The following is a 25,285-nucleotide window of genomic DNA, read 5'->3' on the forward strand; positions in this document are numbered from 1 at the left end:
GGGCCACTGGCACCAGTACTGGGACAGGGGGGATCTGTTCTGTAAGGACGGACTTCACCTGAACGGTGCTGGGACTGGGGTCCTGGCAAATCATATAACTAGGGCAGTAGAGAGGTCTTTAAACTAAGTAGCGGGGGGGAGGTATCAAGGGGGGTAATAACGGCAGGGGTAGAGGAAATAGAGCAGGGTGTCAGTGGGGAAGCGGAAAGTCAAAATGTGACAGGAGACAGAATGTGTGAAGATAAAGCTTTAGATGTAAAAGGGGCAAAAACGGAAAGGAAGGGTAGTAAAAATCATCTGAAAGTGCTTTATCTAAATGCACGGAGTATTCGTAATAAGATAAATGAATTAACGGTGCAATTAAGTATATATAGTTATGATATCGTGGCCATTACGGAGACATGGCTGCAAGGGGATCAGGACTGGGAGTTAAATATAGAGGGGTACTCGACAATTAGGAAAGATAGACAGGAAAGAAAGGGAGGAGGGGTGGCCCTTTTAATAAGGGAGGGAATAACGGCAATAGAGAGGAAGGATATTGCGTTGAAGGATCAGGATAGTGAAACAGCTTGGGTACAGATAGAGAATAATAAGGGGAAAAAAACACTAGTGGGTGTAATTTATAGACCTCCAAATAGCTGTGACGCTGTTAGTCAGAACATAAATCTGCAAATAGTTGACGCATGTAAAAAGGGAACTGCTGTAATCATGGGGGACTTCAATTTTCATATTAATTGGGCAAACCAAACTGGGCAGGGTAGACTAGAGGAAGAGTTTATAGAATGTATTAGAGACGGGTTCCTAGAACAGTATGTCACAGAACCGACAAGGGGGGAGGCAATCTTGGATCTGGTCCTGTGTAATGAAGCAGGATTAATTAAAAATGTCATAGTTAGGGACTCGTTGGGAACAAGTGACCACAATATGGTCGAATTCCATATTCAAATAGAAGGGGAGCAGGTTGAAACTCAGGCTAGGGTGCTTAGTCTAAATAAGGGGGATTATGAAGGTATGAGGACTGAGCTGATCAAAGTTGACTGGGATAGCAGACTCAAGAATAAGACGGTACATGAGCAGTGGTGTACGTTTAAGGGTATACTGTATAACCTTCAAGAAAAATTTATTCCTATGAAGAAAAAAAGGGGTAAGGGTAAGAACAGTCAGCCATGGCTCAGTAAAACTATAAAGGATAGTATTCGGCTGAAGGCAAGGGCATATAAGGTAGCCAGAGATAGTGGGAGGGTAGAGGATTGGGAAGCATTTAAAGGTCAGCAAAAAATAACTAAGAGATTAATTAAGACGGGGAAAATAGACTATGAAAGGAATTTAGCGAACAACATAAAAACTAATAGTAAGAGTTTTTATAGCTATATAAAAAGAAAAAGGGTGGCTAAGGTGAACGTTGGTCCATTGGAGGGTGAGACTGGAGAGTTGTTGGTGGGGAACATGGAAATGGCAAAGGCATTAAACGAGTATTTTGTATCAGTCTTCACCATAGAAGACACAAAAAATATTCCAACGCTGGATAAACAGGGGGCGGTAGGAATGGAGGAGCTAAATACTATTAAGATCACCAAGGAGGTGGTATTAGGGAAATTAATGAGACTGAAGGAGGATAAATCCCCTGGGCCTGATGGATTACATCCAAGGGTCTTGAGGGAGATAGCGGTGGGGATTGTGGATGCATTGGTGATAATTTTCCAAAACTCCCTGGAGGCAGGAACGGTCCCAGTGGATTGGAAAATGGCCAATGTAACACCTATATTTAAAAAAGGAAGTAAACAGAAGGCGGGTAACTATAGACCTGTTAGTCTAACATCGGTGGTGGGTAAAATGTTAGAGACAATTATTAAAGAAACACTAACGGGGCACTTGGATAAACATGACTTCATCGGACAGAACCAGCATGGTTTTGTGAAGGGGAAGTCCTGTTTAACGAATCTGCTCGAATTCTTTGAGGAAGTAACAACCCGGGTGGATAAAGGGGAACCGGTGGATGTGGTATACTTGGACTTCCAAAAGGCTTTTGACAAGGTGCCACATAAGAGACTATTGCTAAAAATAAAAAATTATGGGATTGGGGGTAATATATTAGCATGGGTAGAGGATTGGCTAACAAATAGGAAGCAGAGAGTGGGGATAAATGGTTCATACTCGGGATGGCTACCAGTAACTAGCGGGGTTCCGCAAGGGTCGGTGCTGGGATCCCAGTTGTTCATAATTTATATAAATGATTTGGAGGAGGGAACCAAGTGTAATATATCAAAATTTGCGGACGATACAAAAATGGGAGGAAAAGTAGGGGATGAGGAGGATAGGAAGAGTCTGCAAAAGGATATAGATAAGCTAGGTGAGTGGGCAACAACTTGGCAGATGAAATTTAATACTAATAAATGTGAAGTCATTCACTTTGGGGAAAAAAAATGATAGGGCAAGTTATTTTCTAAATGAGGAGGAGCTGCGTTGTAATGCAACGCAAAGGGATCTAGGGGTATTAGTACATGAATCACTGAAAGTTAGTATGCAGGTGCAGCAAGCAATCAGGAAGGCCAATGGAGTTTTGGCCTTTATTGCTAGGGGGATTGAGTATAAAAACACGGAGGTCTTGCTGCAGCTGTACACAGTATTAGTGAGACCACATTTGGAATACTGTGTACAGTTTCTGGGGTCCATACTTAAGAAAGGATGTACTAGCCCTGGAGGCAGTGCAGCGAAGGTTTACAAGATTAATTCCTGCAATGAGGGGATTGACATATGAGGAAAGGTTAAGTAGGCTGGAACTCTACTCTTTGGAGTTTAGAAGAATGAGAGGCGATCTCATTGAAACATATAAGATCGTGAGGGGCCTTGATCGGGTGGATGCACCGAGGATGTTCCCAATGATCGGGGAAACTAGAACTAGGGGACATAGTTGCAGAATAAGGGGGGGCTCTTTTAAAACTGAGATGAGGAAGAACTTCTTCACCCAGAGGGTGGTTAATTTATGGAATTCACTGCCCCAGGGAGCAGTGAAAGCAGAAACTTTAAATATAGTTAAGACTAAAATAGATGGTGTTTTAGCTGCCTAGGGGATAAGGGGCTACGGGGAGAGGGCAGGGATATGGACCTAGGCATGGTTAGTATAGTAAGACCTGAGTGATCTCCTGGACAAGTGTCGATCGCCTAGATTGGGGTCGGAGAGGAATTTCCCGGATTTTTTTCCCGAATTGGACCTGGGTTTTTATCCGTTTTTTTGCCTCCCCCAGGAGATCACGAGGTTCTTGGGGTGGAGAGGGGTGATAGCGGTATAAAGGGGAGGGTAGTGTCTTGTGTTCTGTGTCTTGTGTCTACTGTTTGTGGGTAAGTGTGTCTGTTTAGTGTTCAGCCATGAGCGAATGGCGGTGCGGGCTCGATGGACCTGGTGGTCTGCTCTCGCACCTACTTTCTATGTTTCTATGTTTCTATCTCATTTGACCCCCAGTCCACTGCTATTTCCGGCAAATTATTTATGTCTTCCTTAGTGAAGACTTAGTGAACAGTAGTTATTCAATTGGTCTGCCATGTCCTTGTTCCCCATGAACAATTCACCTGTTTCTGACGCAAGGGACCTACATTTGTTTTAACTAATCTTTTTCTCTTCACATATCTATAAAAACTTTTGCAGTCAGTTTTTATGTTCCCTGCCAGTTTTCTTTCATACTCTATTTTCCCTTTCCTAATTAAGCCCTTTGTCCTCTTCTGCTGGACTCTGAATTTCTCCCAGTCCTCTGGTAGGCTGCTTTTTCTGGCTAATTTGTATGGTTCATCTTTTGTTTTGATACTATCCCTGATTTCCCTTGTTAGCCACGGATGCACTACCTTCCCTGATTTATTCTTTTGCCAAACTGGGATGAACAATTGTTGTAGTTCATCCATGCAGTCTTTAAATGCCTTCCATTGCATATCCACCGTCAACCTTTTAAGAATCAATTGTCAGTCTATCTTGGCCAATTCACGTCTCATACCCTCAAAGTTGCCTTTCTTTAAGTTCAGAACCCTTGTTTCTGAATTAATTATGTCACTCTCCATCCTAATGAAGAACTCAACCATATTATGGTAATTCTTGCCCAAGGGACCACGCACAACAAGACTGCTAACTAACCCTTCCTCATTACTCAATACCCAGTCTAGAATAGCCTGCTCTCTCGTTGGTTCCTATACATGTTGGTTTAGAAAACTATCCCGTATACATTCCAAGAAATCCTCTTCCTCAGCACCCGTGCCAATTTGATTCACCCCATCTATATGTAGATTGAAGTCACCCATTATAACTGTTTTACCTTTGTCGCACGCATTTTTAATTTCCTGTTTGATGCCATCCCCTACTCCACTACTACTGTTTGGTGGCCTGTACACAACTCCCACTAGCGTTTTCTGCCCCTTAGTGTTTCGCAGCTCTACCCATATCGATTCCACATCCTCCAGGCTAATGTCCTTCCTTTCTATTGCATTAATCTCTTCTCTAACCAGCAGCGCTACCCCACCTCCTTTTCCTTTCTGTCTATCCCTCCTGAATATTGAATATCCCTGGATGTTCAGCTCCCAGCCTTGGTCACCCTGGAGCCATCTCTCCGTGATCCCAACTATATCAGTCATTAATACCTATCTGCACATTCAACTCATCCACCTTATTATGAATGCTCCTTGCATTGAGACACAAAGCCTTCAGGCTTGATTTTACAACACTATTACCCCTTATACAATTATGTTGAAAAGTAGCCCTTTTTGATTTTTGCCCTGGATTTGTTTGCCTGCTACTTTTACTTTTCACCTTGCTACCTATTGCTTCTACCCTCGTTTTACAGCCCTCTGTCTCTCTGCTCACACATTTAAGAAACCCACCACCTCTTATTCTCTGTTTATTATCTTTTTCTTCTTTCTCCCCTACATGTTGGGTCTGAGTGCTTCTCTTCTCTGCCTCTTGCCTCACACACTGTCTACTAGCTTTCTCTATTTGAGACCCTCCCCCCAACCAGTCTAGTTTAAAGTCTCCCCAGTAGCCTTTGCAAATCTGCCCGCCAGGATATTGGTCCCGCTCAGGTTCAAGTGCAACCCGTCCTTTTTGTGCAGGTCACACCTTCCCCAAAAGAGGTCCCAATGATCCAGAAACTTAAATCCCTGCCCTCTGCACCAGTCCTTCAGCCACGCATTTATCCTCCACCTAGCTCCATTCCTACTCCCACTGTCGCGTGGCACAGACAGTATTCCCCATGTGCTCCTACAGATAATTAAGATTAAACCTCATTGGTAGTGCAGGGACAACTTGAAAAAATGTGATGTGCCCTCACCAAATATTTGGAAATACAAGAGACTACTGAAGTTGTAATCTGGACCAAAAAACATATCTGTGGAGCCAGAGGCTTGGTGGAAATGCAGTAGAAACTACAGAAGGAGAACAGTGAAAGTGGGACATGTCAAAGACCGGAGAAAATCTTTTTCAAAGTAGGAATACCTTTAAGAGAATTTGCAATTGAGTAGTAAAATATTTTTGGTTTAGGTTTATTATCGTCAACTGTACCAAGGCCCAGTGAAAGGCTTGGTTTTGCATGCTATCCAGAGGTCAGGTATACCATACATAGATACAATCAGTTCAAACTTGAGTACAATAGATAGAGCATAGGAAATGATGCAGAGTGAAGAATATAGTTCTCAGCCGTGTAGCACATTGTAGCTCATCAATTCCTTTGATGTGTCCAATGTCAATGGAGTAGAGGTGAATCGATCAGAATTCTAGCTTGTGAAAGGACCATTCAGAAGGGCTGATAACGAAAGGGAAGAAGCGGTTCCTGATTCTGGTGATGCGCTCTTTCAAGCTTCTGTATCTTCTGCCGGATGGGATCACGGTGAGGAAGGAATGACTGGGGTGGGACAAGTCTTTGATTATGTCGGCCACTTTTCCTAGGCAGCATGAAGTGTAGATGGAGTCAATGGTGGGAAGTCTGGTCTGTATGTACAGTATGTTTTCTATGGTACATCTGTAGAAGTTTGTAAGAATCACTGGAGACAAACTGCATATCCTCACTCTCCTCCGGAAATAGAGGTGTTAATGTACCTTCTTGGCTGTTGCGTCAATGAGTTTATGCATGTGGTTGGACATTGGTAATATGATTGGTAAAGAACTTGAAGCTCTCAAACATTTCCACATCCACACCATTGATGCAGATTGGGTTATGTACTTCATCATGCTTCCTGAAGTCAATAACTAGCTCCTTCATCTTGCTGATATTGAGGGAGAGTTTATTGTCCTGACACTTTGTCACTAAGTTCTCATTCTCCTTGGTGTACTCCATTTCACCATTCATGATTCGGCCCTCCATAGTGCAGTCATCTGTAATCTTGTAGATGGAATTAGAGTGGAATTTGGAGTGTAAATGGAGAATGTATGATAGGGGACTGAGAATGCTTGTCGAGGAGGTGTCATTACCTAAAACTGCACCAGATGTAAGATGGAGCAAAAAATAAACTGTTGGGTCTTAACCCTAAACATTGACCATCCCTCTGCCTCCACAGATGCTGCTTGACCCACTGAGTTCCTCTAACAGTTTGTTCTTTGCTTCACTGAACAGTTGACTTATTTTCTGTTTTTATTAAATGTAAAGTCAAGTAATGACTTCCACTGCAGAAATATTGTTGTTTTAATATGGTTCTTTTTATGTAAAGGAATATTAGATAGTTTAGTTTATTGTCACATATACCGAGGTGCAGTGAAAAGCTTTTGTTGCATGCTAACCAGTCAGTGGAAAGACAATATATGATTACAATCGATCCATTCACTGTGTACAGATACATAATAGATGATAAATGATAGTTCAAGTCAAAACACAGTTAATTTTAGCTTCGATTTCCCTCATTACCCAATGCACCTTGTCTATTTCCTTATTCTTTCTCTCTCCCTCCCCCCCTCTATTTCCTCCCATTCCCCTGCAACCCCATTTCCATTCTCAATGAATTGTTGACCATATTTCCATCCAGTTCCTTCATAAATTATTAGTATTCAATCTTCAAAAAACTTGAACATATTCTTCCATCTCTGAAATCTATGCCCATTTTTCTTCAGCTTCATCTTTGACCTCATGTTTGAAACAATTACTGTTTTGTACTGCCTTGTCAATTACTCCTGTCCAAAGTTGAAACTGACATTTCGGACTTGCAGACTCCCTCCTCACCCTCAAATATAGATTCAGATTATGTTATTAAATGCATCAACGTGCAATTCCTCTTGTGTGAACTTGAAAGAGTAAACAATAAACACAATAAGTACACAATAAATACAATGACAAATGCAAAAACAGCTGAATGGTGCAAATAGAATAGTACAAAATGACCTAGCACAAATTGGACACGATAGTGTGGTTTAAGAGCCTAGGTACATGGATATGCAGGGAATGGACAGATGCAGGCGAAGGGGATTCGTTTAATTTGGGATCATATTTGGCACAGATATCGTGGGTCGAAGGGCCTGTGCCTGTGATGTATTGTTCAACGGTACAGGAGTCTGAAAACCGCGGCCACCATGGTTGGTAAAACAACTTCTCCCAAAAACCATTGACCTGTTGATCCATACACAACGCCAATTAATGAACTATGTACCAAAGATTATACAATGTACACCATCCAATACGCTTGCGCGTTAATTGACGGTTGGGGTGGGTGACGCGCGTGCGCACATACCGCCCGGTGCCGAAAGGAGCATAGTTGTTTGCTGCCGTGTGGGTGAAAGTCGCTCGTCGCTATGAAAGCTGTCTGTGTGCTGAGTGGGCCCGGCGAGGTCGTTGGGACCGTTAACTTTGAGCAAGCTGTAAGTAACAGCAGTCGAACGATGAGGGAGTTAGTGCCCCCGCGTTTTTTTCTTCTGCAGCCGGTGCGATCGGCGGTTGTCGTTCAATGCATGGACTCCGAAGCTGCCCGCCGGCCTGACAGCAAGCAGCACATGGTGCTGGAGGGCGGCCTGCAGCCGGAGCGACTGACAGCAGCGCCAATAAAGCTCAAAAGAGCCAGTCTTGCGTCCAGGTTCACCTCTTTTGATTTATTGAGAGCCATGTTAGAACCAACAGAGATTCTTGACAGAAGCAGATGACATACTGGTCGAAAGAAAGAGCCGACAGGATCAAGACGCGATAACGGTTTGAATCCCAAATAGGCTACCTAGCATGTAGCAAAAGTCGACGTGTAAACAGAAAATGTTGGAAATAATCGTCAGATCAAGCAGTAATGGTAGACGGGTGTTGTGTACTGGAAGGCTGCGTTGAGTAGAGTCACATAGGCCTTGTTTTATTGTCTGGTCGAAACTGGTTTACAGATGACATAAAACTTGGTTGTTTGATTTACAGTGAAGAAGAAAGCTATAGAATACAGGAACAGATGATTAGTTTGGTCTGTTGCATAAACTGGCGAGGTACTATAGGCTTAGAGGTTTAGCCATGAATGGTGGAGCTGGCGTGAAAGGCCTATGCCTGCTTTGCTTTCTTAAGTTACAATTAATAGAATAGTCAAATTATGTTTTTCATACATAAATACAGTGTGATACAAATGTAATGATATTCTTGCAGCAGCATTGGAGGCATATTGGCGAATAAACACACAGAAAACATACTTAAATTGCAACATTCTGCAAGACAGTAAAAAGGAAAAAAAACTCACAAAAATGCATTAATATATATATTTTTAATGTGCCATGTTTGTTGAAGAAGTGGTCCACTGCGTGTTCTGTTGTTGATGTAGAATCGCAGTTGTGTGGGTTGATTCAAGATATCGGGGAGGAACGTAGGCCTTGATGTCTACAATCTGACTGACCAACAAGCTGGAATGCCATGTTCATTTGTTGAGATAGTCTTTACAAGGGTAGAGTTGTAATGTTAGAAATGTATGTAAGATTAATTAAGTTGCAGCTTGTGCAGTGTACTAGCCTGTCACAATATTGTGATACAATCAGTACTTTCAGGTAAAGGGTGCAGATTAACTTTAAATTGATGTTGCCTGGACTAGAAAGCTATAGCTGTGAAGAAATTTTAGAACAGACTGAGTGGAGATTTATTGTGGGGCCTAAGTAGATGCTTAATATTTAGCATATTTCCCTTGGTCAAAATCCAAGGGGTATAAATTAAAAAGTAATTGGCAGCGGATTGGTGATGCGAGCGCTGTGGATTGGGGGGTATAGTGTTGTGGGAAATCATCAAGAGAGATTTGGAACGTATTGCATAATGGGTAGAGAAGGTAGAGATTTACATTATGTTTAGATAGCCACTGGATGTGTACTTAAATAACCCAAGCAAATAGAGCTACTGATTACATACTGGAAGGTGGGATTACAGCAATTGGCAAAATAGCACCCCCTTTGCTGTACATTTTTCTGATTAAAGTAGCTGTTTAATTTTGACCTTGTTCACCAGATGTTTTGACTTGTTTTGCTTAGTCATGCTGCGTAAGTCATATGAGAAATTAATATCTATAAACAGAAAGGAACATAATTAGCAACGTTTTGGTAACCTTTGTGTGGAGTAGCTGAAAAGAAACTTGATTTCTAGAACTATGCCATAGCATATCAGATTTTTGCTTCAGAACGGCAGCAATAATTGATTTGATCACGCAATACTTTTGAACTATGTTCTTTTGGACATGTGCCAATTTTTGATAATTGCGTTGCGAGCAGTTGAATCCATACTCAATAACAAACTGCCTTACTCAATAACAAACAATTTACGGATCACCTGAAAGAAAAATAATGATAGCAAATTACCTTTTATATGCATAAAATGTCAGCACACCTTATTAGTTTGTGTTTACAGCAGAAGCAATAACAAATTGTGTAACACGGAAAATATCAGTGAAGATTTTGGTTTTATGATCAAACCTCTCCTGAAAGACTGGAGTATAACTCATCAGAACTGTGTGGTAATAATCTAGATTGTGCTCTTGTTTGAGTAGCATGTTAAAAGCACATTTTTTCTGCTCTACTGTGTGGTTAAAGGGACCTCATTTGCTTGTGGTGTAGCCAACATTCGCTTCTCAAATCAAAACCTATTTTATTATTGTTTAAGAGTTTCCTAAGCAGAAACCCGCTGATGTGTTTGCAAGTCTTAAAGATGCCAATAACAATTTTTGTACATTGTTAAAGTTAGATATATAGACAATAGGTGTAGGAGTTGGGCATTCGGCTCTTCCAGCCAGCACTGCCATTCAATGTGATCATGGCTGATCCACAATCAGTGCCCCGTTCCTGCCTTCACCCCATACCCCTTGATTCTGCTAGCCCTAAGAGCTCTATCTAACTCTCTTTTGAATGCATCCAGTGACTCGGCCTCCATTGCCTTCTGAGGCAGAGAATTCCACAAATTCACAACTCTGTGTGAAAAGTTTTATCCTCATCTCAGTTCTAAATGGCCTACCCCTTATTCTTAAAATGTGGCCCCTGGTTCCCAACATCAGGAACATGTTTCCTGTATCTAGCGTGTCATAGAAACATAGAAATTAGGTGCAGGAGTAGGCCATTCGGCCCTTCGAGCCTGCACCGCCATTCAATATGATCATGGCTGATCATCCAACTCAGTATCCTGTACCTGCCTTCTCTCCATACCCTCTGATCCCCTTAGCCACAAGGGCCACATCTAACTCCCTCTTAAATATAGCCAATGAACTGGCCTCGACTACCCTCTGCGGCAGAGAGTTCCAGAGACTCACCACTCTGTGTGAAAAAAGTTCTTCTCATCTCGGTTTTAAAGGATTTCCCCCTTATCCTTAAGCTGTGACCCCTTGTCCTGGACTTCCCCAACATCGGGAGCAATCTTCCTGCATCTAGCCTATCCAACCCCTTAAGAATTTTGTAAGTTTCTATAAGAAACTTCCGGCTCTATGCCCTCTAAAGCCTCCAAACTTATCGTTCCCCAGCCCTGCACAGCCTGATTTTATCTTCTCCCCCAAAAGCACAAAGAACTGTCCTGGCAGACCCATTGTTTCTGCTTGTTCATGTCCCACCAAATTAATTTCCACATACCTCGACTCCATACTATCCCCCCCCCACCTGGTCCAATCCCTCCCTACCTATTTTCAAGACACCTCACACGCTCATCGTCTTCTCAATGACTTCCGTTTTCCAGGCTCCCACTCCCTCATCTTTACTATGGATGTTCAGTTACTCTACACCTCCTTCCCCCACCAGGAGGGTCTTAAAGCCCTCTGTTTCTTCCTTGACCGCAGTACCAGCTAATTTCCATCTACCAATACTCTCCGCCTACCAATACCCTGGTCCTTATCCTCAACAACTTCTACTTCGACTCCTCCCACTTCCTCCAAATCCAAGGCGTAGCTCTGGGGACTCGCATGGTCCCTAGCTAAGCCTACCTCTTTGTACGGTATGTCGAACAATCCCTGTTCCAGACGTGCACTAGGGATCCCCGAACTCTACCTCCGCTACATTGATGGCTGCATTCGTGCTAACTCCTGCACCCATGCAGAACTCGCTGAATTCATCAACTTCACCACTAATTTCCATCCTGCACTCAAATTCACTTGGACCCACCGTTTCTAGATCTCACCGTCTCCATCACAGATTATTGACCAGCATCTACTACAAACCTACTGGCTCCCATAGCTATCTTGACTACAATTCTTCCCACCCTGCTTCCTGTAAAGACTCTACCCCCCTACTCCCAATTCCGCCGTTTACGCCGCATCTGCGCCCAGGATGAGGTGTTCCATACCAAGGCATCATAGATGCCCTCATTCTTTAATAAACGGGGGTTCCCCTCTTCCATTATAGATGAGGCTCTCACTAGGGTCTCCTCGATATCCCAACGCTCCGCTCTTACTCCCCATCCCCCCCTATTCGTAGCAAGGACAGAGTCCCCCTTGTCCTCGCCTTCCATCCGCTGTTCCAGGTGTCAACTTCTCTACATCGGTGAGACCAAGAGCAGGCTCGGTGATAGTTTCACTGAACACCTCCACTCAGGCCGTCTTAACCCACCTGATCTCCCGGGAGTACTTCAACTCCCCCTCCCATTCCCAATCTGACCTTTTTGTCCTGGGCCTCTTCCATTGTCAGAGTGAGGCCCAGCGCAAATTGGAGGAACAGCACCTCATATTTTGCTTGTGTAGTTTACATCCCAGCGGTATGAACATTGACTCCACTAACTTCAGATAGCCATTGCTTTCTCTCTCCATCCCCTTCCCCTTCCCAGTTCTCCCGTTAGTCTTACTGTCTCTGACTGCATTCTATCTTTATCCCTCCCCCGAGATCAGTCTGAAGAAGCGTCTCGACCTGAAACGTCGCCCATTCCTTCTCTCCAGATATGCTGCCTCACCCGCTGAGTTACTCCAGCATTTTGTATCTAACATCTGCAGTTCTTTCTTACACCATTCAGATAATCTGCCTTCCTGTTCTTGCCACCAAAGTGGATAACCTCACATTTATCCATATTATACTGCATATGACATGTATCTGCCCACTCACCCAACCTGTCCAAGTAACCCTGCATCCTCATAGCATCCTCTGCACAGTTCACACTTCCACCCAACTTTGTATCATATGCAATTTTGCTAATGGCACTTTTCCTTAATCTAAATCATTATTGTATATTGTAAATAGCTGTGGTACCAGCACTGAGCCTTGCGGCACCCCACATGTCACTGCCTTATACCTGCCTTTCATAACAAGAGGAGTTGAGTATAGCAGCAAAGAGGTCCTTCTGCAGTTGTACAGGGCCCTAGTGAGACCACACCTGGAGTATTGGTCTCCAAATTTGAGGAAGGACTTTTGGAATTGACAGAGTACAGCGTAGGTTCACATGGTTAATTCCCGGGATGGCGGGACTCATATGCTGAGAGAATGGATTGGCTGGGCTTGTATACTCTGGAAGTTAGAAGGATGAGAGGAGATCTTATTGAAACATATAAGATTATTAAGGGTTTGGCTAGAGGCAGGAAACGGGTTCCAGAACCAGGGGCCACAGTTTAAGAATAAGGGGTAAGCTATTTAGACCTGAGATGAGGAAACACTTTCCACACAGAGAGTTCTGAGTGTGGAATTCTCTGCCTCAGAGGGCGGTGGAGGCCGGTCCTCTCGATACTTTCAAGAGAGAGCTCAATAGAGCTCTTGAAGATAGCGGAGTCAAGGGATATGAGGAGAAGGCAGGAGCAGGGTACTGATTGATGATGATCAACCATGATCACATTGAATGGCGGTGCTGGCTTGAAGGGTCAATTGGCCTACATCTGCACCTATTGTTTATTGCCATTCTGAAAGGGACCCGTTAATCCCTACTCTTTGTTCCCTGTCTGCCAACCAATTTTCTATCCATGTCAGTACCCTACCCCCCAATACCATGTGCTCTAATTTTGCCCACTAATCTGTGTGGGGCCTTATCAAAGGCTTTCTGATAGTCCAGGTACACTACATCTACTGGTTCTCCCATGTCCATTTTACTTGTTACATCCTCAAAAAATTCCAGAAAATTCGTCAAGCAAGATTTCCCCTTCGTAAATACTTGCTGACTTGGGGACTCCTGTTACTGCTATCCAAATGCGCCGCTATTACATCTATATAATTAAGTCTCATCTTGACCACTTCCTGTCTGTGCTGTAAATTGGTTTTAGAAATGTCACTGTGATTTTTGGCCATTTTACAGTCCTCTTCAATTGAGCAGGCCCCGAGGATTTTTCCTATCGATGAAAAATAAAAAAGTTATGAGTTTAAAAAAAACCCAACGAGATCAGCTGATTGGTCCTCTTGCCTGTCAATCACCGCGATGAACGTAACGCACCTTCCTGGGGGGGGGCAGGATTATAAAACCCCGGATGCTTGGACGTAAGTCAGTCACTGTGCAAGATCATAAGGGAGAGGCCACGATTGTTATTCTAATCTGTGAATCAACTGAACTGTGAGTCTGCAATGTACTTGCAATAAATCATTTGTTAGCCCTTCATGACAATGCAATGAGTTGTTTGCCCTGCCTTGTGCTTGAGACTGCAATGCAAAATGGAAGTGAAATGACAATGTCATGAGTTGTTTGGCCTGCCCTGTGCTTGGGACTGCAATGAAAAATGGAAGTGAAATGACAATGCCATGAGTTGTTTGGTCCTCCCTGTGCTTGGAACTGCAATGCAAAAATGGAAGTGAAATGACAATGCCATGAGTTGTTTGGCCCACCCTGTGCTTGGAACTGCAATGCAAAATGGAAGTGAAATGACAATGCCATGAGTTGTTTGGCCCGCCCTGTGCTTGAGACTGCAATGCAAAATTGGCGTGAAATGACAATGCCATGAGTTGTTTGGCTTGCCCTGTGTTTGAAATGGAAATGCAATATGGAAATGGAAATGAAATGAAATGAGTTGTTTGGCCTGCCTGAAACCACTAATTTCGGCCCACAGGGCCCCTATTAGCCGAGAAACCAGTCCCTTTTGCCCAAAATGCCCTTATTATCCCAGGATGAGCATTTTGGCCCTAAAGGCCCGTGCCAGGCGTGGAAAAGTACAGAAAAATTTCACTGAGATTACACTCATTTTTTTAAAGTCTCTTCGGCCCATCAGGCCTGTACTAGTCCCGGATGAGTCCCTTCGGCCCATCAGTAAGTATTCCCCCTGCAAGTATTAAACCTCACCCCAGTATTTCTCCCTCTCCCTTCATTGGAACCCTGTAAGTCTATCCTGGCCAGGATAGACTTTCCTCCTTCATTGGTGATCTGCAGAAAACGTAATGTCTAAAATTGATTCTCCACCCTCTCCCCCTTCTCTCTCAGTCTCTCACCTGTTTTGGGCAGAATTTCTGGCAGTTTCTGAGCTGCCAGCCCATCAGGCCTGAGTGACTGAGCTGCCACCCCTCCAGGCCTGAGTGACTGAGCTGCCAGCCCACCAGGCCTGAGTGACTGAGCTGCCAGCCCACCAGGCCTGAGTGACTGAGCTGCCAACCCAAGTCAATTTGGCCCACCATATCCATACTAGCCCTCTGGAAACCAGTCCCTTTGGCCCACAACACCCATACTAGTGCTCCAGAAAGCCCCCCCCCCCCCCCCCCCCCCCCCCCACTGGCCACCAATATTGGAATAGGTTGAGAGGTGGAATATTGCGTTGTGGTGAGCATGGGACCCAACGGATCACACTTAGTCTAGTCTTTAATAATCGACTCCAGCATCTACCCCACCACCGATGTCAGGCTAACTGGTCTATAATTCCCTGTTTTCCCTCTCCCTCCTTTCTTAAAAGTGGGATAACATTAGCTACCCTCCAATCCACAGGACCCAATCCAGAATCTATAGAACATTGGGAAATGATCACCAATCCACGATTTCTAGAGCAACCTCCTTGAGTACCCTGGTATGCAGACCATCAGGCCCTGGGGATTTATCAGCCTTGAGTCCCATCAGTCTACCCAACACCATTTCCTGACTAATGTGAATTTCCTTCAGTTCCCCTGTCACCTTAGGTTCTCTGTCCCCTAGTACATCTGGGAGATTGTTTGTGTCTTTCTTAGTGAAGACAGAACCAATGTATCTGTTCAACTCGTCTGCCATTTCCTTGTTCCCCATAATAAATTCACCTGTAGGAAATAGATCTATAAATAAAACTTTCAAATGTTTGCGATTTGATTTAGAGTTTTGAGATCCAGTTCTTGGGGAAATTGGACCCGATGCACTTCTTGGCATTTTGAAGTCCACATCAGGGGAATTAATGTTACACTTTTAATTAAAGCTATTCTACTCTATTTATGTGTTATGTGTTCATGTGTAAACTTAATTAATTGGAAGTTTTTTTTTTAATGCACAAATTCTTTATAAAATATGAGCTAATTAGGAAAATGGAAAACGACTCTTGAATCAGAAATTGACGTATTTTTGTTTTGGGTAGATGTTTTGTATGCATGGATATACAGTGCACTCCATAATGCTTGGGACAAAGACCCATTTATTTATTTATTTGCCTCTGTACTCCACAATTTGAAATTTGTAATGGAAAAAATCACATGTGGTTAAAGTGCATATTGTCAGATTTTATTAAAGGGTATTTTTATACATTTTGATTTCACCGTGTTGATACATAATCCCCCCCATTTCAGGGCACCATAATGTTTGGGTCACATGGCTTCACAGGTGTTTGCTTAGGTATGTGTAATTGCCTCCTTAATGCAGGTGTAAGAGATCTCTCAGCAACTAGTATTTCCTCCAGTCTTCCCATCAGATTTGGTAACTTTTATTGCTGTTTATCAACATGAGGACCAAAGTTGTGCTGTTTAAAGTCAAATAAGCCATTATGAGACTGAGAAACAAGAATAAAACTGTTACAGACATCAGCCAAACCTTAGGCTTACCAAAACCAACTGTTTGGAACATCATTAAGAACAACGAGAGCACCGGTGAGCTTACTAATCGTAAAGGAATTGGGAGGCCAAGGAAGTTCTCCATAGCTGATGACAGATGAATTATTTCTATAATAAAGAAAAATCCCCAAACACCTGTCCGACAGATCAGAAACACTCTTCAGGAATCAGGTTTGGGGTTGTCAATGATCATTGTCCGCAGAAGACTTCATGAACAGAAATACAGAGGCTACATTGCAAGATGTAAACCACCGGTTAGCCGCAAAAATAGGATGGCCGGGTTACATTTTGCCAAGAAGCACTTAAAAGAGCTAACACACCATTCTGGAAAAAGGTCTTGAGGATAGATGAGATGAAGATTAACTTATATCAGTGTGATGGCAAGAGCAAAATATGGAGAATAGAAGGAACTGCCAAAGTTCCAAAGCATACCACCTCATCTGTGAAACACGGTAGTAGGGGTGTTATGGCCTGGGTATGTATGGCTGCTGAATGTACTGGCACACGTATCTTCATTGATATAATTGCTGATGGTAGTAGCATAATGAATTCTGAAGTGTATAGGCACATCCTATCTGCTCAAGTTCAAACAAAAAATGCCTCAAAACGAATTGGCTGGCGGTTTATTCTACAGCAAGACAATGATCCCAAACATATTGCTAAGGCAACAATGGAGTTTTTCAAAGCTCCAAAATGGTCAATTCTTGAGTGGCTAATTTAATCACCCGATCTGAACCCATTTGAGGATGCCTTTTAACTGAAAACTGAAGGGGACTAGCCCCCAAAGCAAGCATAAGCTAAAGATGGCTGCAATACATTCATGGCAGAGCATCACCAAAGAAGACACCCAGCAACTGGTGATGTCCATGAATCGCAGATCTCAAGCAGTCATTGCATGAAAAGGATATGCAACAAAATACTAAACATGGCTACTTTCATTTACATTACATTGCTCTGTCCCAAATATTATGGTGCCCTGAAATGGGAAATGTTTATGCATAAACACTGCTGTAATTACTACATGGTGAATGGTCTTTATTAAAAATGGTCTTGATTAAAATCTGACAATGTGCACTTTAACCACATGTGATTTTTTTTCTATTACAAATCTCAAATTGTGGAGTACAGAAGCAAATAAATAAATAATGGGTCTTTGTCCCAAACATTAAGGAGGGCAGTGTGTATTGGCATTACCATTGTGAAATTTGTAAAATTTCTGAGTTTACCTGGTAAACTAGCATAAACGCTATTCAATAAAAGTGTAGCTTCTGCAGTTGCAAGCTAGAATGATGTTGTTGAGTCCATCAGGTAAATTTGTGTTTGTAATTTACCCTTTCATTTATTTCACAACTAAAAATGGTTGACTTTTGCATCACATTTTGAAGCCTGACATGATCAAAAAGCAATTTCAGCACAACAGAACATCAAGTTGCTCAATATAAATTGCCCACAATTGGTTTAGAGGAAACCTGATTGAAATAAAATGTAAGCTGGGAATGTTTGAACAGTTTGTTATAAACAACATTCCAGGAGATTTTAATTAAGAAGAAAATTCTAACTTTATTTGTCTCATGCAAAAAGCTGATGTGTTCAAGCTTGCATTTCGACGTTGCAACCAGTAATTTCCAACTACTGTCATTTTCCAAATGGCTTTATATAATCAGTTACCACTCAAATCTTGATTTTTATTTTCAGGTAAGGGAGAATTGAATGTTCGTACATTGGTATACATGAATTGTGTTTGTATATTTTAGTAAGTTATTTCAAGTAATACTCAACTTCACTTTCCACTTTTTTCTGCAAATGGCAATTACAAATTTCTCAAACTCTGACATGAATGTTTGAAATGTATTAATGTTTTCTATTGCTCCTTTGCTGAAGATGGATATCAAATAATTGCTTATTGTTTAATGTAAATATGACCTTTTAAAATTGACAGGTCAGGAAGGAACGGAACTGGAGGTGTCCTTGTAAACGTCAGTTAGTGGTAAGACTAGATGTTCGCAGTGAAATTAATTCCATAGATGAGGGAACTTTTGGATTAGACTTGTAAGTAATAAATAAGGATACCAAGAAAGATATATCATTACATATTGTCAATAAAGCAACTAAAATTGTGTATTAAATCTCTATCCCCCTCCTCCCCCATCTGATTATATTTTAAGAATTGGTGGGCATAGCATGATATACAGTGCAATCAGAAAGTATTCAGACCACTTCACTTTTTCCGCATTTTGTTACATTACAGCCTTATTCTAAAATGGATTAAATTCATTTTTTTGTATCATCAATCTACACACAATACCCCATAATAAAAAAACGAAAACGGGTGTTTAGAAATTTTTGCAAAGTAATTAAAAAGAAATAACTGAAATATCACATTTACATAAGTATTCTGACCTTTTACTCAGTACTTGGTTGAGGCACCTTTGGCAGCGATTACAGCCTTTAGTCTTCTTGGGTATGACTCAAGCTTGGCGCACCTTTATTGGGTAATTTCTCCCATTCTTCTCTCATGCTCTGTCGGGTTCGATGGGGAGTGTCGATGCACAGCTATTTTCAGGTCCCTCCAGAGATGTTCGATCGGGTTCAAGCTCTGGCTGGCCCACTCAAGAACATTCACAGACTTGTCATGAAGCCACTCCTGCATTGTCTTGGCGTTGTGATTAGGGTCATTGTCCTGTTGGAAGGTGAACCTCCGCCACAGATTGAGGTCCAGAATGCACTGTAGCAGGTTTTCATCAAAGATCTCTCTGTACTTTGCTCCATTCATCTTTCCTGACTAGTCTCCCAGTTCCTGCCGCTGAAAATCATCCCCACAGCATGATGCTACCACCACCATGCTTCACCGTAGGTATGGTATTGGCCAGGTGATGAGCAGTGCCTGGTTTCCTCCAGACGTGACGCTTGGCATTCAGATCAAAGAGTTCAATCTTGGTTTCATCAAACCAGAGAATCTTGTTTCTCATGTTCTGAGAGTCCTTTAGGTGCCTTTTGGAGCTCTGTCAGAGTGACCATCGCGTTGTTCATCACCTCCCTGACCAAGGACCTTCTCTCTGATTGCTCAGTTTGGCCGGGCGGCCAGCTCTATGAAGAGTCCTGGTGGTTCCAAATTTCTTCCATTTAAGAATGACGGAGGCCACTGTGCTCTTCGGGACATGCAATGCTGCAGAAATTGTTTTATACCATTCCCCAGATCTGTGTCTCGACACAATCGTGTCTCAGAGGTCTACGGACAATTCCTTTGTCTTCATGGCTTGGTTTTTGCTCTGACATGCACTGCACTGACCTTATATAGATAGTTGTGTGCCTTTGGAAATCATGTACAATCAAAATGAATTTACCACTGGTAGACTCCAATTAAGTTGTAGAAAAATCTCAAGGATAATCAATGGAAACAGGATGCACCCAAGCTCAATTTTGTGTGTCATAGCAAAGGGTCTGAATACTTATGTAAATGTGATATTTCAGTTATTTATTTTTAATTACTTTGCAAAATTTTCTAAACACCTGTTTTCACTTCTTCATTCTGGGGTATTGTGTCTACAGATTGCTGATAAAAAAATGAATTTAATTAATTTTAAAATAAGGCTGTAATGTAACAAAATGTGGAAAAGGTGAAGGGTCTGAATACTTTCTGCATGCACTGTATAATTGGAACCTACAGAATTTGCTCCATTTTAGAATAATACATGAAATCTTTTTACATTGCTGGAAAGTAAGAAGAAACTGCAGATGCTGGTTTAAACTGAAGATAAGATACAAAAGATACAAAAAGTTGGAGTAACTCAGTGGGACAGGCAGCATCTCTGGAGAAAAGAAATGCATAAACTAGCCTTGTCAGACGTAGAGACCTTATATATTAGAACTTGCAAATTAGTTTTATAAATGCTTGAATGCTTCAGACTGAGGAGGGGTCTCGACCCACAACATTCCTTTTCTGCAGAGATGCTGCAGTACTGTTGAGTTACTCCAGCATTTTGTGTCTATCTTTGGTTTAAACAAGCATCTGCAGTTCCTTCCTACACTGACCCACCATATGATATCTTTGAATATCATTCTTTGAGTCATATTATTAACTTGAATATCTTTCAAACAGTGTCCTGAATGTTTTCAAATTAGGCATAAAGAAACATCAATCACTACAGATTTTTGGAGGTAATACTACTATTATCGATTAGAGCTGCCAGTTTTCAGCCAGTGACATTTCAAATCTTGTCACATTTGCACTGGATAACGCATGAAGGTCTGAAATATACTAGGAATCATACTAGGAGTGGGGTTGTCACTTGAATCATACCAGGATTGGGGTTGTCACTTGGGTTCTATTTGAGATCTGACCTGGTGCAGAATCTGATGTATAAGTGAGTTCGGTATTCCGACTGTGCGTGCACAGGTCATGGGTCGCTCGGGATAAGCACTCTTGGCGGCCGTGCCGCTGCATGGGTGCTGACCTGTGTCTCGTCCCTCACCAGCCGCCGCTGGGCTGTCCCAGTCTGTTCCCGAGTGTCCCGGACGGGAGGGCGGGGGGCTCCAGCTCGGCCTCGGCTCGGCCTCCCCTCCGCGCTGTCTGCGGGCCTGGACCACCACTTCCGTTCGAGGGCCTCTGGATAGAAGACCCTCCTTCAGACTTCCTACACATTAGACCTTTGCGCCGTGGTTGGGATGGATGTGAGTGGGAATTTCTGTGGGCGCAAGGAACAAATGACCTAAAGTTTGTGTTAAGTGAACTGAGTGTTCTTAACGTCCTCGTCCTCACCGTACACAGACATTTTGTGAGAATGGTTGGGTCCCATCTTCAGCTCAGCCGCCATCGTCGGTCACATTATCCGGACAGGTGGCGGGGAATCAGGAGCTGATGTGAGGCATCGACGATGCCCTGGAATCCTAGTAGGCCGCCGCCGAGCAGCAGGGTCAAGGAGGCAGAGCCCTACCTGGGGAGTAGAGGTGTCAGTTCTTCCAGCGGCGTGCGGAGAGACAGCAGCTACCATGGGCCGCTCACCTGTCGGGTGCTTACTCCTCAATTCCGCTGCTCAGCGGCGGCCGGTTAGGATTCCAGAGCATCGCCACGGGCCTGTGGTCGGAGCTCTTCTCCTCCCGGGTCCCCAACGAGGGATCCCAGGCTCCGGACGCAGTGCCAGCTGGAGCTCCACAGGCTGCCGCAGGCCAGGGATCGGAGCGCTCCCCTCCGGCAACCCCGGGCGTGGGTTCGCCCGCTCCGCGACTTAAGCGTCCTCGCTGCACCCGCAGCTGAAGCCCCGGGCACGTATCCCCTGAAAGGCCACGGGGGAGGCGACATGGAAAAAGTCGCCTCTCTGTGGAGGAGCGACCGAGAGCGGTTTCCCCCTTACCCCCCACACCAACCCCACACAAGACACACCGAGAGACATTAAAAACACACATTGAGACGCACTAAATACCAGGCACCCCGTTTGCTTTTTTTAATTCTCGAGTGACCTTTGACAAATCCCATGATTCCTTATGTTTTTCAGAATACCGAACTCGCTTATTAAATAGATATTCTAAACTTGTAGACCTAGAGACATGAACGTGATAGTAAGTGGCATAGGTGAGTTAGTAGATGGTATATAATTGGAAATGGTCATTGCCTGCTATTTCTGTGGCACAAATGTGTTGGTCATCACCTCATGCCTGAATTGTTCGTTTGCGCTGTTTCAATTTCAGAGATTTTAATTAAATATTGTGCTTAAAAAGACCACTTTTATCCCATTGCAAGGAAGTGCACTGAAACAGCTGATGTTTGCCTAAATCACTGTCATGTCCTGGAGCTGAGATGATTAATTTCCAGAAATCATAACCACCTTTGTTGCAAAAGCAAATTACTCTAACCATTATTTAGCATTGTTATTCATTGACTTTAATTAATCAGGGCTCTTTGATTCCACACTTATGCTGCCAAGGATAGTCACTTTAACTTCTGCATTTCAGTACTTTGTTCATCAGGTCATGAAGAATAGGAGTAGAATTAGGCCATTCAGCCCATCAAGTCTACTTCACCATTCAACCGTCGCTGATCTGTCTCCCTCCTAACCCCATTCTCCTGCCTTCTCCCCATAACCTCTGACACCTATCTATCCACTGACTTGGCCTCCACAGCCCTCTGTCGCAAAGAATTCTACAGATTCACCATCCTCTGATTAAAGACATGTCTCCTCATTTCCTTCGTAAAAGAAAGTGTTCTGTGTTTGGAATGAGGCTGATGGGAAGCCTGGGAACTGAGTGGCCCAGGGCTCTAAAACAGGCATTAGCAAGCAAATTATTGGAAAATACCTCTTTACGCGTACTATTTATGATGCTTTGCATCAGTTAATTGATGAAGAATACTCAGTTAAACAGATTGAGTTTCTCCTTAAAAGGACGTTTCTAGTCAGTTCACAATTTTGCACATTGTTGGATGTGATATAACCATATTAGAACAACTTCATTAGAGTTGTTGGTAGCTCTAGAGCACAGTTCTTCAGTCTTATAATTGATACAACCTTTATATCTGGTGCTTTCTGCATCTTGGATTGAAATAATTCGGCTAAAGATTGGCTTCCACGATGAGAGGGAAGATACTCTCAGAAAAGAGGTGATGGCATTGAGTTGGATAATTCCTCCAAGCTGTATATACATGCTTTCCTTTATTTTACTTTCAGTAGTGGAATGTTGTGAACTCTTGCTCCAGACATAAGTGTACATTTGTTTTATTCCAAAGTTGACCGATTTTTAATTTTACGAAGCATTTACTTATGATCTCCATAAACAGTCAGATTTTTGCGAAAAATAATCTCCCATTAACCAGATAGTTGTACTCCGAATCATATCATAAACACATGCCAGAGTCCATCATGGTTCCCAGGCATGTCCTGTCGCACTGATTAAACAGACCTACCAAGGGGTTGCAGTTATATAAAAGCTGAGGAGCAGCTCTGGGAATTCACAACATTAAAAGTGACACCATGAAGTCTTGTGGCATTTGTCAAACATGGGCAAGAAAACTTACACACCATTTGCTCATCATCCTCAGCTGATGTGTCATTATTCTGTATAACATTTGGAAGAAGGCACAAATAATTATTGGTGAGAGACGATGTCCATCATCAAGGGTGATCTGATATCACGATCACTGATGAATCTCACAGATGCTCCATGTGTGGCATTATCGTTGTTCTTATCAAGTCCACACACAAGATTAAAAGTTGTTCAGCCAGAGCTGAACACATTTCTCAGCATCTGCGTACAATGGTGTCTGTCCTGTGCTTCTTGTGCGTGGTGGTGGAAAGATTGGTGAAAACAGGGCTGCGACGTGAACGCTCTTTCATCGACCCCATTATCGTGCAAAGTGGGATGTACTTGGAGCAGATCTGGTAGCTCAGAATTGTCTTTACAAAGGCACTGTTGGCTATCGGTAGCAGAATTGTACTTCTTAACCACCTGTAACCTTGTGGCCTTTGGGTTTGGGTCAGAGGATAGTTTGAGATTATTCGATCAAAGATAAGGATGACTGTCCAGAATCTCATATTTTGGTTCAATGTACACTTAGTGAACATTTAATGAAATGAATGTTCTTTGTTTAATGTACTCTGCAAGTTAAACAGAAATGCATTCCTCATTGTGCCTGAATTCCCTGAATGTGGAATTTCTTTAATGATCCTGGTATTTGTGGGTAGACAAAAGTGCTGGAGAAACTCAGCGGGTGCGGCAGCATCTATGGAGCGAAGGAAATAGGTAACGTTTTGGGCTGAAACCCTTCTTCAGACTGGTATTTGTGGAGGGTTTTTTTGTGAAATATTTGCTCTCTTGCATTGTAGGTTTGGAAGTTGTCTTTTGTTTGATGCCCATTTGCTTTTGTAAAATCTAACTTGACGCATCAAGTTGGGTATAACAGAGAACCTGAGTTTTGGTGGCACAATGGCGTGGCTGGTAGAGATGCTGCCTCACAGCACCAGAGACCTGGGTTTGATCCAGAGTTTGGGTGTTGTCCATGTGGAGTTTGCACATTCTCCTGGTGTTGGTTTCCATTGGATGATCTGGTTTCTTTCCACATCCCAGAGATGTGTGGGTTTGCAGGTTAATTGGCCTCTGTATATTTTTCATTGTGTGTAGGGAGTGGATAAGAGATTGGGATAACATAGAACTAATGTGATTGGTGACCAATGATGGGCATGGACTGAAGGGCATGTATCCATGCTGATTCTTTAAACTAAACTGTCTACTTTATTAAAATAAAAGACCATAAATGAGCCAAAAATTGGACACCTGGATAAATGTTGCAAAAATGTTAACTGTAGCTTAAAACACATCTAGAATGTGAGCACCTCCAAATTTCTTCAGTTATCATATATTGCAACAGAACAGTTGGAATCCAGATCTGAAAGTGTTCCTAATTTTAAATAATGTGAAGAGCTATACAGCAGAACAATTCAAATGGAGCTCTGACTAAGCAGATTTTTTTTTCTTCTCAAAATCAACAGTTTAACACTGATGTACAAAATTGCACTGATGTCACCATTTGACACCAAATTATTAAAGGTTGACCCAAAGGAAATTGAATGGGCTTGGGCAGCATTGTATTTTGCATGTAAACTAAGTTGGCTAAAGTTGTGATTGTTAGTTTGTTGCCTCTTTGTGTACATGAAGAAAACATTTTTTTGAAACGTTTCTAGTATTTAAACTTTTAATATAAACAGGTAATGCATCTGCCATTTTGGAAACATTTTACAAATTGACTTGCGTTTTATTTGAACATCTGCGTTTAGTACCGTTTTAAATGAGTGGCACTTGTGCATTGTGTTTTTCAAGTTAGTTGGGGAAATGAGGTTCTCTTGTTAAATTATTTACTTTTAATAATGATACCTCTACTCTATTCTGTTCACTAATTATCTGGCAACTGAAAACAAAGCCTCCACACTGAGGAATCGTTACACGTTTATGTGATGATTTTGTCAATTAAATTGATCA

The 25,285-nt window shown here is 42.6% G+C and overlaps 1 protein-coding gene across 1 annotated transcript in view; it reads left to right on the top strand.

The window, feature by feature from the left end:
* Positions 1-7,659: 7,659 nt before the first annotated feature.
* The window catches only part of sod1 (superoxide dismutase 1, soluble), a 33,996-nt gene continuing 16,370 nt past the window's right edge, over positions 7,660-25,285 (top strand). Inside the window, exon 1 of the mRNA XM_055644499.1 lies at positions 7,660-7,816. Within this exon, the coding sequence (XP_055500474.1) occupies positions 7,751-7,816 (66 nt within the window). The 5' untranslated portion in view covers positions 7,660-7,750. The remainder of the gene's footprint in view (positions 7,817-25,285) is intronic.

The sequence above is a fragment of the Leucoraja erinacea genome, chromosome 13 (assembly GCF_028641065.1).
Source record: "Leucoraja erinacea ecotype New England chromosome 13, Leri_hhj_1, whole genome shotgun sequence".
Lineage (NCBI taxonomy): Eukaryota > Metazoa > Chordata > Chondrichthyes > Rajiformes > Rajidae > Leucoraja > Leucoraja erinaceus.